The 20,190-nt window shown below is 45.1% G+C and overlaps 2 protein-coding genes across 2 annotated transcripts in view; one reads left to right on the top strand and one right to left on the bottom strand.

The window, feature by feature from the left end:
- Positions 1-15,552, top strand: part of PRICKLE4 (prickle planar cell polarity protein 4) — a 36,393-nt gene extending 20,841 nt beyond the window's left edge. Inside the window, exons 2-8 of the mRNA XM_015407603.1 lie at positions 1,739-1,907; positions 2,743-2,850; positions 3,457-3,594; positions 4,430-4,633; positions 8,446-8,632; positions 13,261-13,578; positions 14,128-15,552. Of these exons, the coding sequence (XP_015263089.1) occupies positions 1,755-1,907; positions 2,743-2,850; positions 3,457-3,594; positions 4,430-4,633; positions 8,446-8,632; positions 13,261-13,578; positions 14,128-14,645 (1,626 nt within the window). The 5' untranslated portion in view covers positions 1,739-1,754 and the 3' untranslated portion in view covers positions 14,646-15,552. The remainder of the gene's footprint in view (positions 1-1,738; positions 1,908-2,742; positions 2,851-3,456; positions 3,595-4,429; positions 4,634-8,445; positions 8,633-13,260; positions 13,579-14,127) is intronic.
- A 174-nt stretch (positions 15,553-15,726) lies between these two features.
- Positions 15,727-20,190, bottom strand: part of LOC107107321 (serine/arginine repetitive matrix protein 2-like) — a 47,951-nt gene continuing 43,487 nt past the window's right edge. The window contains exons 15-17 of the mRNA XM_015407602.1: positions 18,682-18,807; positions 18,298-18,441; positions 15,727-16,360 (exon numbers count right to left, since the gene is read on the bottom strand). Coding sequence (XP_015263088.1) covers positions 16,181-16,360; positions 18,298-18,441; positions 18,682-18,807 — 450 coding nt within the window. The 3' untranslated portion in view covers positions 15,727-16,180. The remainder of the gene's footprint in view (positions 16,361-18,297; positions 18,442-18,681; positions 18,808-20,190) is intronic.

Raw genomic sequence — 20,190 nt, 5'->3', positions numbered from 1 at the left:
TTTATTTCCCCCTCACTCTTCAGCTTTCTACCCCCCACACACCTGCAGCCTCTCCCGTGCTCTGAAGCCCTGACTGCTATGTCACATTGGCTGTCATACGGGGGCCACCTCAGCAGCATATAAGGATACAGAGCCCACCATTTTCTCCAGGGGAACTGATCTCTGCCATCTGGAAAGCAGTTGTAATTCTGAGTGATCTCCAGCCCTCACCTGGAGATTGGACACATTTTACCTCAGAACAGCAAACTGTTTAGAATGTTAGAGGCAAAAGCCAATCAAGTTGCATATGCAAACGACCTCTGTGTTCCGAGGCAAAGGCCAATGAGGCTGCATATGCAAATAACCTCTGTGTTCTGACTGGCTATGGGGGGGAGAGGAACAGCAAACTGTTTAGAATGTTGGAGGCGAGACTCAAGCAAGGCAGCCAGTGGATAGGGACAGATTCTGACTGACACACCAGGGCGCCAACCAATTCTGGAGCGCGTGGAATGTTCTAGAGAAGTGCCATCACCATTCGGCTTTTATATATAAGGGAGATATTTCTGTGCTTTTATGGATGAAACTATACTGCTACCAGCCTACATTTGGGTCCTTAATAGGTTTTTATGAGATCCAGCACAGTCTACTGTGGAAGATCGAGGCTTAAATGCCAATTCATCCATGGACTTGCTGCTTCTGTTCAGTGATGTATTGCTCCATCTGTCTTTTCACCCTAGTTACTTTCTCCCTTAGCCCAACAACTAGGGGAAAAATCCCCAGTTTTGCAATAGGAGTAAATTAGTAATTTAATGCAAGAGTACCTTGAGTTGCATAATGTACATATGATAAGAGCATGTAGTAGCAACAGAAATCTACACCCCTTGCAAGTTCAAACAGAATAGCTGTACTTAGCTTTTCAGACAGCTGCCAGTATGTGTTGTGCCTGTAGAATATGACCATATTTGCATGTTGGCAGGAATGCTAATAAAATAGATAAGAAAAAAGCTCGTAGTGAATGAAAAATTACATCATTTTAGAAGGGGTTGCCATGCAGCTGTTCAGTCTTCCTCTAGGGCAATATGTTGTCCATTACATTTCTACATCCCATTCCTCCCTGCCGCCACCGCCCAGAACTCTTACTGGAAAACAGAAGATCCTGCTCTAGTGTTAAATGCTCGTACATTACTCAGTGCTACTTCCTGTTGTCTGCATAAGGCACACAAAAGAATTGGAGACTTTTCCAAGGGCATATGCAGAGTATCTATGTGGGCAGGGAATTTAGATAGGGTGTGGAATTAATGTTAATTTGACCTGGTTCATGCATGCCAGAGACTGAGATGGTAGGATGTATTGTCCCACTGCCAATAGAAAGTCATCAACTATTAATCTTGACCAAGATGTGTATAGCTTTGGTATAGATTGTTGATCTTCATACATCGTAACATCATTTTTATCCCACAAGGTAAAATGCTGGTGTGCGACAAAGGAAGAAGAAGGACTAGCTGTTAACTCAGTGTTAGGGTGCACTTTATATCTGTAAGGTTCTAAGCAGCAGTAGTGTAAAGATATTTGCACAAGATCCAGTGGGCTAAATTCCAGCTTTGAATGTTCCTTTGCATAAGCTCTATGCAAATTTAAAACACACACAAACGCTTTCCCCCTCTCTTCATTCTGCCACCTCAGGTCTCCTGCAAGTGTGAACCAGGCATCAGGCTCCTTCTACACAAAGGGATATCCTCACATAGACTCTCTTTTCCAGCATCTTCTTTCTGCGGATGTCCCTACCGAGCTCTACATGGTTCCAGAGAGAGAAGGCTCCATGCATTTCTGCCCTACCTGCCCTTCTACCTGCTTCTTCTTCAGACAGTGATTCTGGCTGTGCCCTGGAAGATTACATAGGACTTGCTACAGAAATCCCCCCGGCAGAGGTAGTTGAACACATGGCTACACACATGAAGCTGCTTTATACTGAATCAGACCATTGGTCCATCACAGTCAATATTGTCTACTCAGACTGACAGCTTGCTGTCCAAGATGTCAGGCAGAGGGCTTTCACGTCACTTACTAACAAAATCTTTAACTGGAGTAGTGAGGGATTGAACATGGGTTCTTCTGCATACAAGGCAGAGGCTATTCCACTGAGCCGCGCGCCCCCCACCTCTCCCCCCATATAATTATATGAAGACTGTGTTACAAAAGCTTCTCCTGGAAGGACCATGGGAGCTTGTTGGAGTGAGGCTGTTAGCCTTTCTCCTCATGTCCCCATGGAGCTGCAGCCATCAGTAAGGATGGTATGGATGCTTCGGCTACATTCTTGATCTAGAAATCAGAAACAGCCAGACCTTTTTCATGGCTGCCTGTTCAGGTACTGCTATGATAGTTGTCTTCCCTTTTCTGTTATGTAAGTATTGATTCCAGGCAAGATGAAGAAAAGGACTGAAGATGAGAAAGACAGAATCAGTAGGGTAAACCTGGCAGTACACAACACGGCTTGGTTGGATATACATAGAACCGAGAAGAGCTAGCTTTAGAGTAACTGAGGCCTGGATATAAGTATAGATAAATGCTAAACTAGATTTTCTATGTTTTGCCAGTACCTTTTCCTTAGGCTTCAGGAGGCCTGGACATCATCCTTTCCCATAAGACAAATCTCTCACCCTCTGTTAGGTCTGCCTTGTGGATGGCAGTGCAGGCAGCCATCTGTCCCCTAGAGAAATCACAGCTCTACCATCCTTAACTTCTCTATTGTGTTTGTTTTCATAGGTGGCAATACACTTTGGTTCTCAGTCGTTCAATGCAGTCCCTGCTACCTTTCCAAATCGGCTCCACATCAGAGCTCTTCTTCAGCAACTGCCACCACAAGACTGCAATGTAAGACTTTGCCTCATCAAGGCTGAACTAGGCCATCTTGCCTTGTGCATCCCTTGGCTAAAAAGCCATTAAGCTTTGTTTTTCCATCCCACATGTAGAATTTGGGCACACCTCCTACTTCAGTAATAAACCTTTCAACACTGTCAGTCCTTCTGCAGTGGCTTGGCCTGATATGAACTTTTATTTGCACTGAGCCTCTCCCCAGTTTTAACCAGAGTCAACCCACACAGCTTAATGGCTTTCCCACAGAATTGCAGATGTGTGGTTTTTTGAATGAATATAAGAGTACAACATTGTTTCAGTTCAATGATGCCTCCCAGAGTGGGCAGCTGCTTAGAGAAAAAGGCCAGAAAACCCAACAGTTAGTATTCAAGAGTCTGAGGACTGGTTGATCTTCCTAGATAACAAATTCTCTCTCTAAGCACAGCCTGCCTGACAGTGCAGACCTGTGGCTATGGTGATGTATCTTTATCCATCAGGACAGAACTTGTAACAAATACATATAGCCTCCATGAATGGGGTTTTGGAGCATCTACCTCATGCTCTTTGTGCAAAACTGTGCTAATAAATCCAGTACTATAATGCTGTCTTCTGCTTTTATTCAAGGAGAAATACTGCCCGTCCATTGGGGAAGAGGAAAGGGAGCAGCTGCGAACATTTGCTGCACAGCGGCGGCAGGAATCACTGGGCCAGGGTGTTACATGCTTGGTATCTTCTACAACCCATGGCTGTTTCTGCAAAAAGGTAAGCCGGCTACAGTTTGTTACTGGGCACAGGTATCTTCAAGACTGCACTACTGTGAAGCTTGGTACTGAGTTTTAGCTTTGCTTTCCCTGTATTAGCATGGGGACTGAAATTATGTAGAAATGTGGTGTGTGTTTTTTTAAAAAACCCCAAAATACAGCAATTTCATTTGTTACCATTAGACATGTGGCTCCCAAAACTGCAGTTATTGTATTTCTGTATATGCAGTATATGCTACAACAGAAATGTCAAACACTTTTAAAGCAGCTAAACAAAAACAGTCTCACTAAAAAAATTGGAACGACAAGGTGGATTTTTCCTCTAAGAATAATTTAGTACATCACATCTCCATAAAGATCCCAAGTAAGGCTGTGTGAGCTGTCTCTCTTCTTGCTGCAGAATTTAGCTTCCCAAGAATTTCAGTTTTCATTTTTAAAAAGCAAAGCATGTTTTTATTTGTTCGGGCTGAAAAGATAACAGTGCATGGGCAATGGTGGGACAATATGCTTGAAAGGATGTGGGCAATGCCTCCTGAAACTCAGAAGCCAAGAGGTGGCTGAAGATATTTTTTGTGGAAGGGAGTAGAACTTCAGTGTCTTTCCCAATCCCATGACAAACAAAACTAGAATAAATTATGGAAATAGCAACATGGCAGAATTATGCAAAATAGTGCATGATTTGTACAGATTTGTACAGGTTACAGAAATCAGTCTTCAGATAGGATTTTCTTACTACAAAAAATGTACAACCTAGAGTGCAAGGTGTTCCAGTGTTGTCATTTAGGAAGGGCAGACATGTAAGCACTTTAAAGAAATGCTGTCTGCTTGGTTTGCAGTGTGGTAAGAAGATAAACACAGGTGAACAGGGTATTTTGGCATCCAAACTGGGAGAGCAGTGCTGCTGGCATCCAGCCTGCTTTGTCTGTCACATCTGTCTTCAGCCTCTTGTGGAGCTCATCTACTTTCATCGGGATGGGAAAATCTACTGCGGACGACATCATGCAGAATTCTTCCGTCCACGGTGTGCTTCATGTGATCAGGTACGCACAAAAAATATTCTGCATGGGACAATGATACTTTTGCTTTTGTAAATGAATGAACGGCCGCACTTAATTAGGGCATCTTCAAGACACTACCTTACAGCTGTGATGGGCTTAAGCCACTACCCTGGCTCTGGTCAGGACAAGCTGCAAAATACCCCCCAGAAATCCTCCCAGGGACTGCAAGGTTTCTGGCCACATGCTGCCTGTAAACAGCCCTTGGAAGGACTCTTAAACTGGAGGATCCTCCCACATTTAATACAAAAAGCAATGTGGTACCTTGAAGACTAACATTCATTGAGGGATAACCAGCTATATGCGGAAACCTATTCCATCAGCTATATGAAATGTGTGGTAGGTATACTCAAGATGTGAGGTTAGTACTATGTGTTCTATGCTTCTGCAAATATGAGATTCTGGTTTCCGTTTGAAAAGGTACTGGTTGATGACATTTCAGTCTTACAGGGGTGAAACAAGACCTGCAATAGCACAGAATGAGGTTTCAGTGCTCTGTAGAGTTCCTGGACCCTTTCCATAAATAGAAGATGTAAACTAAATATAAACATACATATTTTACATTAATTTATTTTATTTATTTTATTGATTGATTGATTTGACTTTTACCCCGCCCTCCCCGCCAAGGCGGGCTCAGGGCAGCTCCCATAAAACTAATAAGACAATGTACATCATATAAAATTACAGGTACATCAATTAATCAATCAATTAAAATCGGTGGCGCTACACAACAGTAAAGAGCAGTTAATATCGATGGCGATACAAAACAGTAAAGTGCAATTTGAGACACGTTCAGCGATGCCACTGTGCTAGGTCACACCACACTGAGTCTGAGTCCACACAGGGCACAGCTGGTAAGAGGCCGCTCCTATGGGTGTGCCTGTCTAAAAAGCTCAATTTTCACGGCCCTGCGGAAAGTCCCGCAGGGCCCTGATCTCACTAGGGAGCTGATTCCAATAAGACGGGGCTGCCAGAGAGAATGCCCTGGTCCTTGTCGATGTCAAACTTGCGGCCTTCGGACCAGGGAGGGCCAGGCGGTTTTGAGATCCTGATTGCAGTGCTCTCTGGGGAACATGCGGGGAAAGGCAGTCCCTCAGGTAGGCCGGTCCCTGACCATAAAGGGCTTTAAAGGTCAAAAACAGCACCTTGACGCGAATCCGGTATGCTGTTGGCAGCCAGTGCAATGCTTTTAGCACAGGCTGGATGTGCTCCCACCTAGGGAGACCCATCAACAGCCTGGCCGTTGCATTCTGCACCAGCTGCAGCTTCCAGAGTTGCACCAAGGGCAGCCCCATGTAGAGAGCATTACAGTAGTCCAACCTCGAGGTGACCATAGCATGGATCACTGCAGCCAGATCATTGCGTTCGAGGAAGGGAACCAACTACTTAATCAGCCGAAGATGGTAGAAGGCTGCCTTGGCAGCGGCTGCTACCTAGGCCTCCATTGTTAAGGAAGCATCCAGGAGCATTCCCAAGCTCCTGATCCTCGGCGCTGGCACCAACAGTGCCCCACCAAAGGCTGGGAGTGGGATCCCTACCCCCGTACCTCTCTGAATCAGGCACAGGACCTCTGTCTTCGTCGGATTCAATTTCAGGCAACTCAGTCTAAGCCATCCAGCCATGTCCTGTAACGCCCGGTCCAGGTTTTCTGGGGTAGAGTCAGACTGACCACCCAACATCAGATAGAGCTGGGTGTCATCCGCATATTGGTGACATTCCAGCCCATGCCTCCGGGCAATCTGGGCAAGGGGGCGCATATAGATGTTAAATAGCATTGGGGAGAGCACAGCCCCTTGGGGCACACCACATACTAGTGGGTGCCTTCGGGACTGCTGCTCTTCAATAGCCACCCTTTGTCCCTGACCTTGGAGAAAGGAGACAAGCCATTGCTTGGCAAGCCCCTGAATTCCCATGTTGGCAAGGTGGCAGGCGAGCAGCTGGTGGTCGACCGTGTTGAACGCCGCTGACAGGTCTAACAACAGCAGCACCACCGTCCCGCCCCGATCCAGGTGCCTCCGGAGGTCATCTGTGAGGGCGACCAGTACTGTCTCTGTCCCATGGCCTGGGCGAAAGCTGGACTGGAAAGGATCTAACATGGAAGTGTCATCCAGAAAGCTCTGCAACTGTATTGCCACCGCCCTCTCAATTAGTTTGCCCAAATAAGGCAAATTGGAAACCGGCCAGTAATTAGCCAATTTGGCTGGATCCTGAGATGGTTTTTTAAGGAGAGGGCGCTTCCTTGGGACTTGTTTATAATATCCCTGAGAGCACCTCAAAACCCCTCATGGCCAGCTTTAATTAGCCAGGAGGGGCACGGGTCAAGTTTGCATGTGGTTGGGCGTACAGTTGAGATCAATGTGTCAACTTCCTGTAGGCTGAGTGGACTGAAATAATCCAGAATGGGACCAGAAGATGTGCTAGGAGCCTTGAGTTCGCTCACTGTCTCAACTGTGGCAGGGAGGTCGCGGTGGAGCGACAAGACTTTATCTGCAAAATAGCTCGCAAAAGCCTCACAGCCGATATCCAATTCCTTAATGTTTTGTCTGCCCTGTGGCAGAACCGTTAAAGACTGAATCGTTCTATACAATTGTGCCGGGCGCGAGCTTGCAGACGCAATCGTGGCTGCATAGAACTCCCTCTTCGCAGCTTTGACTGCCACCTCATAGGATCTCATAAATGTCCTATAAGATGCTCTTGTTGCTTCGTCATGAGCACGCTGCCACTGTCTCTCTAGCCATCTAAGCCTTCGCTTCATCAGCCTCAGCTCCTGGGTATACCAGGGAGCCAGCCTAGTGCGCGGGCGCAGAGGGTGTCTGGGAGTGATCTTGTCAATGGCTGTCGAGAGTCAGCCTTGCCAGTCCTCGACTAGCTCATCTAATGAGCCGCCAGGGGGCATAGGATCCCGAAGAGCCATCTGAAGCCGCACTGGGTCCATTTGGCTCCGCGGGCAAGCTAAAATACGCTCGCCACCCAAACAGGGTTGGGGTGACACATTCACTCGGGCCTTCAGGGCATGGTGGTCCGACCATGGAACTGCCGTAGCAGTAATCCGGTCCACTGTAACCCCTGCCGCGAAGATCAGATCAAGCGTGTGACTGGCTCGGTGTGTGGGGGCCGTTACATATTGGGAGAGTCCTAGCACCGCCATGGACGACACCAGGTCCACTGCCTGTGAGGAAGCCGCATCGTCGGCATGGACATTGAAGTCACTCAGGACTATCAGTCTAGGGTGCTCCAATGCCCAGCCCGACATGGCCTCCACCAGGGCTGACAGGCTGTCAAGCGGTGCGTTGGGTGGTCAAGTACACCAACCAAACAGCCAAACTCTCCACGGCTTCCCACACAAAGCCAGCACACTCAATGCCTGTGAGCCTCAAAGCCAGGAGCGCCCTGAAGGAGTAAGCCTCCCGAACGAACAGAGCCACTCCACCCCCCCTCTCCATAGCCAGAGATCGGTGAAGGACTGAGAACCCGGGCAGAGCCAACTGGGAGAGAGCAACTGTCTCCCCATCTCTTACCCAGATCTCGGTCACGCACGCCAGGTCCACATCCTGCTCCATCAGGAAGTCATGAGTTCAGGTTCTTTTTTTAAACACAATGAGGAGTAATCATAGCTTTTGCTAAATGGAACAAATTTTAAAGCCGGTAAGTGGCTGGAAATCACACCAGTGTTACAAGGTTTTGTGGATGTTACCTGTATGTAAGAAGCCAGGTGGTCTCCAAAGACAACAATGTGTGCTGTGCTTCCATCTTGAGTTTTGATATGTGCAATCTGGGATATCACTCTGTCTCTTCAGCTGATCTTCACCTTGGAGTGCATGGAGGCTGAAGGCCTGTGCTGGCATGAAGAGCACTTCTGCTGCCTGGAGTGTGACTTGCCCCTGGGGGCACGGCGGTATGTTATGAAGGGTGGCCAGCCCTACTGCTGTGCCTGTTTCGAGAGTCTTTATGCAGATGTCTGTCAAGCCTGTGGAGAGATTATTGGTAGGTCCTGGGTGCTTGTGGTCTTGAGAAAAATGCTGAATGTGCTGTGGCTACAGGCATCCTACTTATAAAAGACATCAAGAAAGCGTGACACTGGCCTCACTCAGCTGAATGATTGTGTGAAAACATAGGTCATGCATTCCCCCCTCCAGAACTTAGCAACTGGCTCAGATACAACAGAAGAGCCAGCTCATGCCTGTTCATCACCTAGGCCCCCTTTCAAGAGTTTGCAGCCCCATCTTTCCTTCATAAGAAAATAAGAGCCCTGCTGGATCAGACCAATGATCCATCTAGTCCAGCATCCTGTCTCACACAGTGGCCAACCAGTTCCTCCAGAGGGCCAACAACGGGGCATAGAGGCCGAGGCCTTCCACTGATGTTGCCTCCTGGCTCTGGGATTCAGAGGATTACTGCCTCTGAATGTGGAGGTTCCCCTCAGTCACCATGGCTAATAGCCATTGATACTTATCCTCCATGAATCTATCTAATCCCCTATTAAAGCTGTTTATTCCTGTGGCCATAATTACATCCTCTGGCAGCTAATTCCACATTTTAATCACTCTGTGTAAAGTAGTGTTTCCTTTTATTCATCCTGAACCTACTACCAGTGTTCCCTCTAAGATGACTTATTGTGAGCTAGCTCTCAGTTTTTTAGCCTCCCGCTCACAGTTTTGTCTTAGCTCAGGAAGGGTGGCTCCAGAGCAGACTAATTTGTGCAGTAACCAAATCGCTTGCTCACAACTTTAATGCTAGTAGCTCACAAAGTAGAATTTTTGCTCACAAGACTCCACAGCCTAGAGGGAGCATTGCCTACTACCCATCAGTTTCATTGGATGCCCTTGAGTTCTACTTTTTTGGGAGGAGAACATTTTCTCTTTGTCAACTCTCCCTACACCATGCATAATTTTATAAACCTCTGTCATGTTCCCCTTTAATCATCTCTTTTCTAAACTGAAACATCTCAGACTCTTCAGCCTTTCCTCATAGGGAAGGTGTTCCAGCCCCTGAATCATCTTGGTTGCCTCCTCTGTACTTTTTCCAACTCTGCAATATCCTTTTGGAGATACGGTGACCAGAACTGTACACAGTAATCCAAATGAGGCTGCATCATAGGGCTATACAGGGGCATTACAATATCAGCATTACAATATAATCTGTTTTATTCTCAATCCCTTTTCTAATCATCCCTCACATAGACTTTGCCTTTTTCACTGCTGCAGCACACTGGGTTGTTACTTTAATTGTGCTATCCACTATGACCCCAAGATATTGACCCCTCTCGGACTCAGCAAGTTCAGTCTCCATTAGTCTATACTTGAAGCTGGGATTTTTTGTCCCAGTGTGCATCACCTTACACTTACCAAAATTGAACTTCATTTGCCACACTGTTGCCCACTCACCCAATTCATGGAGGTCCTTTTGGAGCTCTTCACAGTCAGCCTTGGTTTTCACCATCCTGAATAATTTTTGTGTCATCTGTAAACCTGGCCATTACACTACTCACCCCTAGTCCCAGATCATTGATGAATAAATTAAATAGTACTGGCCCCAATACCAATCCTTGTGGGACCTCACTGCTTACTTCTCTCCGTTGTGAGAACTGTCCATTGATTCCTACTCTTTGCTTCCTGTCATTTAACCAATTTTTAGCCCATAAGAGAACTTGACCTCTTATCCCATGACTGTTTACTCAAGAGCTTTTGGCGAGGTACATTGTCAAAAGCCTTTTGAAAGTCCAGGTATATAATGTCTACCGGGTCAGTTGTCTACATGCTTGTTCAGTTTCTCAAAGAACTCCAAACTCTCACACATTCATTCAAAATCTTCATCTCCCTTAGAATTACTGCTATATTATTTCACAAAATAATGGAATTCTGTAAACTTGTATTACCAGGACATTTTCTTTGGAAAAAGAGGTGCTGTAACTCTCAAGAGGGAAATGAAGTTTTCAGTCTGTACACTGAAAACTCATAAACTTTTAAACATTTCAAAAAGAATTTTGTCGAAGAGGTTCCGGAACTCTGTTCTGGTACATTCCCCCAGAAAAAAGCCCTGTGCATTACTGTCCTGGATGTTGCATAATAGCAGGGTTGAAGGGCTAAAACAAAAGAATTGCCTTGCAGAATAAGATTATATAGGACTGTAAAACAGTTGGGCAGATACCTCTGGGAGACTCACAAGGAAATTTTAATGGAGATTATCCTGTGGCAATAAAGAAAACACTCATGCTTAATATGCCTTTAGTTACCAAATGCTGGAGATAAAAACAAAGGTTGACTGCCTAAAACAAACAGCTCTTTATCTTCCAAGGGGATCAGTTTAGCTGTTGCTGGAGACTGAACACTAAGACAGACTTTTGTCTGAATATTAGATTCTCTTGGCTAGTAGCTACAAGAGCTAACAGTGTCAGACAGGCTTCATGAATGTATCTGATCCTAGTCCTATTAGATTGTTTATTAGATGTTGTGACGGACAGAAGGCTGCCCTGCCCCTGAAGGGGAAAGCAGCCACTCAAGCCTAGGAAAGTGCTAGGGGTGTGTGTGGAATGTTTGAGGGAAACACAGCAGAAGTTGAGTTCAGTTCTGCCTCAGGGAGAGAGCAGGGAGAGCTCAAGTCTGGCTCAGGAAAAGAGCAGGCAGAGTGAAGGGTAGCTCTGCTTGGTAGTGTGGCAGAGTGGCTTGGCTCTTCTGACAGAGAATGGAGTACCCAACTGTTAGGCCTGTCTCTGGCAATGAGCAGACCTGGTGCCATTTAGTCTGACTCTTGGGAAAGGGCAGGCTGGTGTGGGCGGAATCCTGTGTGTTTTTTAGGATCCAACCTAGTGGCTAATTGGTAAAAAGCCTGTTTATGCTGGAAAGTATTAAAGAAAACTGAAACTACTCTCTGAATTAATGTGCCTCGCATAATAGCAGGGTTGAAGGGCTAAAACACAAGAATTGCGTTGCAGAATAAGATTATATAGGATTTATATAAATTGGGCAGATGCCTCTGGGAGACTCGCAAGGAAATTTTAATGGAGATTATCCCTTGGCAATAAAGAAAACACTCATGCTTAATATGCCTTTAGTTACCAAATGCTGGAGATAAAAACAAAGGTTGGCTGCCTAAAACAGACAGCTCTTTATCTTCCAAGGGGATCAGTTTAGCTGTTGCTGGAGACTGAACACTAAGACAGACTTTTGTCTGAATATTAGATTCTCTTGGCTAGTAGCTACAAGAGCTAACAGTGTCAGACAGGCTTCATGAATGTATCTGATCCTAGTCCTATTAGATTGTTTATTAGATGTTGTGACGGACAGAAGGCTGCCCTGCCCCTGAAGGGGAAAGCAGCCACTCAAGCCTAGGGGAGTGCTAGGGGTGTGTTTATGCTGGAAAGTATTAAAGAAAACGGAAACTACTCTCTGAATTAATGTGCCTCAGCCAGGTTTCTCTTTTGTCTATCCGGAGACCTGTGCTGCTGATCTATTCCTGGAAACCTGCTTGTAAATAAATACATCTTCTTTGTTGTTAATATGTAATTCCTGCCTCAGTGACCTCCATATTGTACTTGTACACCACAATACTTACCTCACAGCAGCAAACCCAAAGCCTAGACACTCGCTACCTTTAGAACATCTGATAACTGAGGGAAGGTTTATGATTTAACACAAACCTAGTTCCCTAAAAATCATAGGAAGCTGTGTGGGTCCCCTCAGTTGACAGAAACGGCTTGTCACAGGGGCCTTATTCTGAAACATGCTACTCTTTTTCAATTTCCAAGAAGGAATATATAAATAATCAGATAAATTGCTTTAGTACTGGCATCTAGGCAATGGGGTTCTTCAACTTCTATGAACCTGAAACTGGACTTCCTTGGAGGTCTCCCATCCAAATACTAACCTGGCTGACCCTGCTCAGCTTCCGAGATCTGACAAGACTGGGCTGGCCTGGACCATCCACTACTGACTTACATTATGTAATCCGCCTTGAGTCTTAGTGAGAAAGGTGTTATAACATGAATAAAATTAATAATCCTTTTTTAAAGCTATCATTTTGTGGCAATTAAATCCATGAAGAAATAGTTCTCTTGTTTCTTCTAATAAATTCCCCTGGAGAAGTAAGAAAGTATCTCCATTCTCTTTTCTCCACACAGTTCCTGTTTGTATGCTTCTATCATAACTACCCTCCACCAGTCCTTTCTTTCCTTAGAGGCGCTTCAGCAGTACTAGATTTATTTCAATGTGTCTCACATTTCAGGGCTGGAAAAAGCAGATTGGTAGTAAGGTTTAGTTTGAAATCAGGTAAGAGGTTCTTGGTGGAAAGCATTTGTTGATACATGATTTGGCAATTGGGGGAAACGACCAACTTAACAGAAGGCATCAGCATATTGTGTGGTCAGCTCTAGGGGCAAGTAATTCTTTAAGGGACTGTATCTAGAAACTGAAGCCTAGTTTAAGAGACAGGTGGCTAAAGAGCTGTTCCTGCTCTTAACATCTGGATCCTAGGCCTCCTCCTCTCTATCTGCCCCCACAATTTTCCCCATTCAGACTGGGAACCTGCAACGTACCCAGGAAGCTACCATGCTTAACTACATTTAGCATTCTGTTAATATGACATTACTCTTGTAATGACTTGTTCTCCACTCACAGGTGTTGACAGTGAGCAGGCCAGCCTCCAAGGTCAGCACTGGCATGCCACAGGCTCCTGTTTCTGCTGCAGCCTTTGCAAGAAAGCATTACTAGGCCAGCTGATCACAACTCGCTGTGGCCTTCTGTTTTGTTCTGAGGCCTGCAGCTTGGAGAAGGAGTCAGCGCTGTCATCCACAGGCTCAGATTCCTCAGACTCTGCTTTCATCTCAGCTCCTTCCCCCGACTCCACACCCATATCTAGAGCCAAAAACAGAAGCCCAAGTTGCTCCTTTGCAGCACCAAGAACCAACAGTGATGCATGTGAACAAACGGCAGAAGGTAAGGCCTTCAGAAATGGGGAACTAGAAAGAGCTCCTCATAGAAACAGGAGGCTCCCTAGTATCTTGTCTTATATCTCTAATGAGAGAAGAGTCGCGTATTTAAGCTTCTGCTGACACTTAAGTGTCGAATCTTTATTAGTTTGTAGCAGTTAACCAGGCCAAGCTCAAATGAAAGGAGAAGTTTGTGTTTGTGTCTGACAAGTTTCAATTTATTTATTTGATTTATACCCTGTCCTCCCTGCCAAAGCAGGCTCAGGGCAGTGGTAAAGTCTGTACACCATGCACATTTGCACAGGGGAAGGCATTTATGTATGGAAAAAACCCCTCCTGGAAGTCGTTAGCACCCCACAGAAGAGGCTTGAGAAATAATTAGTGAAAAGGAGATGGTACCATAATTGCATGCAAACAGTACAAAACCTGCCCTTAATATAGAATTGGGAGATATTGTGGAAGTCTGTGGGATATGCAAACTCATTTGCTACTAGCAGCACTGTACTTTACAGGCTTTTCCAGTAGACATATGAATTTTCATTCTTTCCCTGCACAGTAACAGAACGGCTACATACATCTGGGAATTCCTCATCCCTCCTTCCAGAGTTCACCAGCAAGGAGGAGGAAGTTGTTTTCAGGAACAAATCAGTCTCCCCTCAGCTTGACGAACTTGAACCACTAGCTGATTCTCCACATCCTCTAGAAGTAGAGCAGAGCTCCATCCAAGAGGACACTCTCCCACAGGCATCCTGGCAACAGGTTGGAGACGACCACTCTAGAAGCTGTCTCTCCACAGCCTTGGATGCATCGGCACTGATCATGGACTTTCCAGAGGGGCTGGGTGGAGCTGGCACTGGTGAGCTGGAACCTGTGCAGGAACAAGATGACACTTGGTGCCCTACTTGCTCATCATCTTCCGATTCTGACTCTGAGCCAGAGGGCTTCTTTTTCGGGACACCAATCCCAAAGCCTGGGTCCAGGCATCTTGCTCTCCCCACTACGGAGCAGCAGGCACTTGGCAAAGGAGGAGGACGGGCAGCCAGAGCAAGCAGCAAACACTGCAGTATCTCCTAGCTCCTGGGGGAAGCTACCAGAGACCCGGAAAGAGTCAGGCAAAAGAAGAAAGGGTAGCATCACAAGCAGACATTTATGTAGCAAGGTGTGAACAGAGAGGAGAAGAAAAAGCCCTCTTCCTACAAGTATGAAGTGAGAGATTTAACAAGTCCAGGCTAGCTGACTCGGGAAGGAAAGGTGGTATGTGTGCGCTTTAACAGCAGGCTTGGGAAGCAGGACTTTCAGGGGCGCAGAGTTTGCATTTCTGTAATTCAGTCAAGCTGTGTACTTCAGAGTTTTGCAAACAACTGCATCCACTAGACAGTTTTTAAAAATGCACAACCGAGTCTGCTGCTATTTAAGGCATGATGCTTGCTTTTGGTAGTGGCACCTTTTGACATAATTTAACAACAGAACAAGCTAACTGGGGATGGAAAAGCTCATGGACATGAATATATACCCCTCATACTAATGGAGGGGGGGGGGAAGGAACATTTATTTGAAAACCAGAGGTTTATCAGCTTGTCCAGTAAGGCCCAGTATTTTGTTGAAATGTGAATACCTGCAGAGGCTGGGGAACACAACTTGGAAGTCTTTGAGCCCAGTCAGCAGTAACTTTTCAATGTTTGCACCTACCGCATTTGCCTCTCTGACTGGAAGCTCTCTGCTGCTCCCTGCTGGTAGCACAGCACAGCCAGAGTGAAACAAATCCTCTTGGAATATCAGTACATATAAGATGGACTTCAGTGTGGAGAATGTGAAATAAAATGACCTCACTACCTGTACTTTAATATTCTGTATAGACTCTCAGCCTCCTAACTTACATGCATTCAGAAGGGGGAGAGAGAAATAGATTAATGATGGCAGCCTTAAAAAGATGCTAAAATATTATTACACAATTGTAACCTTAATTGTCAGAGCTTGTATCTATAATAGAGCACTTGATTAACACAAATAAAGGCAGCTTCAAGAGATGCATTGTTTCAAAATTTTATTATTTGCAAAACACACACACACACACACACACACATATTTGCTCTTAAGAAATGTGTTAATGAGGGGGCTCCTCAACTGGACAGGAGTCCTCCTACATATTCCCCTCTGCATTTAACAGCATGAGGGAGTCAGAACTTAATGTAGAGCTCAGAATTAGCATGTTATGGGGAGTCTTGATACCAGGGCAGCATGCCACAACCAGTTTACTGTTCTGATCCCAATTACTCCTGCACAGGAGTTACTGACCTGTCCAGAAGCCTTTAAGTCAACACTTTCCAAGAACCTGCCACAACACTTCTGTACCAAAGACTGATCTTCTTTCTCCCACTCCCCTCTAATCCTTTTGTACAGCAATAAGGGTCGCAAGACTTTTAGCCACTGCCTCCACAACCTCTAGCTGCTGCAGCCCAAACTCTGGGGCTTCTCATCTCCGCTCCATAGCTGTGCCCAATTTAATCTTTTAGTTAAAACAAAAACCTCCTGCAACTTCCCACCCCATTCATTCTGTCCTCCAAAGGGCCTTGGCCACACTGACCATCAGATCTTTTCATTATGCCTTTTCAGTGGGTCTCAGATAAGTCATAGTTGTCAATGAAATTCTTCAGCATGCTTTCATAGTAGTCCCCAACACTTCTCATATTGGCACGCAGTGCTACTTCCAGTGCCTGCTCCATGCAGGGCTCCTTCTGCAACAGCATAGTGGCCACCACAGCAAAATTGAGCATGACCTGCAGATAGTCCTAAAGGAAAGAAGATGGTGTCAATAAAGAGATCTTGTGCAAACCTGACATTTGAGGACCTGCCTTTGAAGATCACAGCTCTCCCTACATACTAGCTGTGAACAGAAATAGTCTTTATGGTGCTAGCCACTGGTGATGGCAGTAGTCAGGAGAACATATCACACTTCAAACATGTAAGCAATACTTATGTCACCACACCAGTTACGAAGATTAATGCCATTCCAGCAACAACTTTTTAAGACTGGAGTGTTAGGTTTTCCATTAAAAATCCACTGCCTTGTATGTTTATATCGCTGCAGGGCATATGCTAAAGATCACCAGCCATCTTGTCATAGTCACAATCAGGGTGATAAAATAGGTATTAGATAATTTCAGTACCTGGTTGTAGGTGAACTGAAGATTCCTTCTGTAGTATACATTGTGGGCAGGAAACCCAAAGATGGTAATTATTTTGGATTAACAGAGTACAGCAAAAACCATGCTGCTGGACTCCAGTGACAGTTTTGTTTCCAAATATTCATTCAGGTCTGCCCCTGCCATCTTTATCAAGCCTCACATACATTCCTAGTAATCCATATCCCCTTATTAAAAAGACTGTTGTACTGCTTTTAAATTTAAGAATATTCCTACAAAGACTCCTTAAGGCTTTGTTTGATGGTCTGCCAACAAAAGATACTTCAAAAGAAAGGCCTTACAACAGTTCAGAGTACACAAATGGATCTATGAAGCAAAGGAAGGCACATGTTGACCTTCACTCTTATGTATATTCAAGCCCTAGATGCATTCCAAGCTGTCAGACATGAAGTCAATATGTTATCTTCTCACTTCCATGAAATAGTTCCCTTAAATTATACTGGAACCTTGTATTTTTGTCTAACAACATGAGTATGGCTAACACAGCTAAACCCACAGTATGTATGAAAATCTATTTCAAACTGTAATTCCTTTTTCTAGGAACTGTTCTGTATTACATGGTCCAATGTGGACTGAAGATCACATTTCTATATTAATCAGTGTGATTTATTTGGGTTAAAATAAGGGAATAAATATGTACTTTGCCAGCAGGTTACTTTTATGTCTTCATTTCTCAATAGGGGCACAAGAGTGGCAGCATAAAGATTCTCTTATATTTGCCTAACCAAGGAAGGCTCATTAGAGGAAGTAACATAAAGAATAGAAATAAAGCAGTAAAGATAAAGGAGGAATTCATGTCTCCCAATCTTTGGTGTCAGTCAATTCAATCCTTACGAAAGTCTATGCCTGTTGATCGCAAAGGGCTTAGGGTAGAATAACTGCATAGGATTACAATGAATAGGTCTGAACAAAGTTTGAGTCCAGTGGCACCTTTAAAACCAATAAAGTTTAATTCTGGGTATAAGCTTTTGCATGCATGTGCACTTCTTCAGATAAATACATCTGTTCAGTTTCCTCAGCTCTCTATACTTTCAAGACCCTAAACTGACTGGATCTTGATACCGCTTTCAAAATGGGTAATTTTCCTCCTGTCCCTGGCCTTTCGATAAACCTGTGCTACATGGACGGAAGATGGTATCATCACCAGAGTGTTTGAATGGTCCAACTTTCCTTGTTTATTTAAATTGGCTTGTATCCAAAGACTTGAGGGCACTTCTACCTTCAGGAGGGAAGGAAGCCATTTCCAACTATTTCCCCTTCTTACTGCAAACCACCACCCTTACTATTTATGTGGTTCCTGAGGGTCATCAAACCCTCAGGAATAGAATTTCAGGGGGCTAAGTAGAGGGAGGGGGAAGCCAGAAAGTCTCAGTCTGTGAGATCTGATCTGTGAGTGGATCTTGCCAGATACAAGCCATTGTTTATACCCCATTTTTACTTATCAATGTTCAAAGCAGTTTACAAATGAAATAATCTTTACACATATAGACTACTGAAGAGGTTTCAATTTATTCATTTTTTACCTGTTCAATTTGGTTCGTTTTTGTGAGCACAGCCACAGAACGAGGGTCCTCAACAACCCTGGATGGGGCTGAAGTGCCAGTTTCCTTCCTAGCACAGGACTGGTGAGCAAAGCCTGTGTCTTCACTGCTGGGTGACAGCTGGACCTACACAGAGATTTCCCAACAGGTTGAAGAATTAGTTTGGCCAAGAGCTGATTAGGGGTGTGTGTGTAAGTGTTTCAGTTTTGCTAAGCACAAGCAAGGTGAGATCACAACCATTCGGAAGCAACAGAGACAAATAAATGCATCAGATACAGAACACCAAGAGGGAAGAAAGAATGCTAAAAATGGGGAATAAGATTTGTGGGATAGCAGGACACTAGGACTAGAACAATTTTTTCCTACCGACTCATACACTTCTGTGTTTGCAGACTGAACGTGTTCTGTAGTCTCTGCTGGAATGGATGTTTCAACAGCTAAAGCAGTCGCATGATTTATAGGAGCTAGGACTTTTCTGCCATTCAATTTTACCTGCAGATACATGGAAACAAAACAAGGACAAAACTTGCCCTGGCCCTTAAGGTAACAGGGCCTACAGCATACAAGGAATACGAATGTTGCTAGCCAAACAAGATGTGCAACTGCCACCACATTCCTTGCCACCTAACAATAAGAACTACATGAGCCTTTCAAGGTAACCAGAATACTTTATCTTTGCTACTATACAGATGTAACTTTCCACCACAATTGAAGCGATGGGAAAAAGTAATGTAAAAAACAAATGAGTTTTTGATGGGCAGGAAGGACAGGGAAGAAGAGAGGAGGTGGGTTTTTTCAAGGGCAGATTTGAACTTGGAATCATACCCAGTGTGTGTACAGCCACAAGTACAACTACTCACGACTGCCTTCTAGGATTCCAGGTGCCCTGTGCCGTGGTTTGCTGAGAACGGAAGGATTCTTTCACTTACCGTGAAGCTTCCTTTCTCGGTGGTTCAGGAGAGGGACAGTCCTCACGCTTGGAATAAGCTCCACCCTCCTTCGCAGGGTCGGCTCTGGGCTTTGATCCAGGCAGGGAGGGGCTTATCCCCTGTAGGCTTCCAGTCGTCTTCGAACCCCTCGTCCGCCAAACAGGAACTAGAAGGAAGAACTTTTCCCTCAAACATAGGGAAAACTCAACAAACTGATTAACCTAAGTAAGAACCCGCAAACTGTCCTCTTTTCCTGACTACGTCTAAAAGGAGTAACGCATTACGGTTCATCACTAACTCTGTAAACCGGAGAGAACATCTCACAAAAGAAGGGAGGGCAGGACTGTCCCACTCCTGAACCACCGAGAAAGGAAGCTTCACGGTAAGTGAAAGAAACCTTCCGTTCTCCAGTGATTCAGTACGTGGGACAGTCCTCACGCTTGGGACGTAAAAGAGCAGTGTGCCCCAAGGGAGGGAAATCCCCGTTTACAGAGTGTGTTGAAGCACCCTACAGCCAAAGGACGCTTCTGCTGATGCTAACTTATCCACTCTATAGTGTTTAGTGAAAGTATGAACGGATTTCGTGGTGGCCGCTCTACAAATGGTCTCCGAGGTAGGAAAAAACCTGTAGGCCACCAAAGTTGCTGCCCCCCCCCCCGAGAGAATGAGCAATAATCCCTTCCGGGGGTTCCATCCCTTTAGCCTTATAGGCCAAGATAATGCATCCCTTAAGCCATCTACTAAGAGTAGCTGTGGAAACCTGTTTTCCTTTAGGTGATTTCCTGAAGGACACGAAAAGCGCATCCGACTTTCTCTAAGGTTTTGATCTCTCAATGTAATAGCTCAGAGCCCTCCTAACGTCCAGACAGTGCCACTCCTTTTCTTTGTCATGTCTGGGATTAGGGCAGCAAGAAGGTAAAACCAATTCTTCCGACATATGGAACAT

This window comes from Gekko japonicus, unplaced genomic scaffold (assembly GCF_001447785.1).
Source record: "Gekko japonicus isolate JY-2015 unplaced genomic scaffold, Gekko_japonicus_V1.1 scaffold1348, whole genome shotgun sequence".
Classification (NCBI taxonomy): domain Eukaryota; kingdom Metazoa; phylum Chordata; class Lepidosauria; order Squamata; family Gekkonidae; genus Gekko; species Gekko japonicus.
This window is presented reverse-complemented; position numbering and strand designations above follow the sequence as displayed.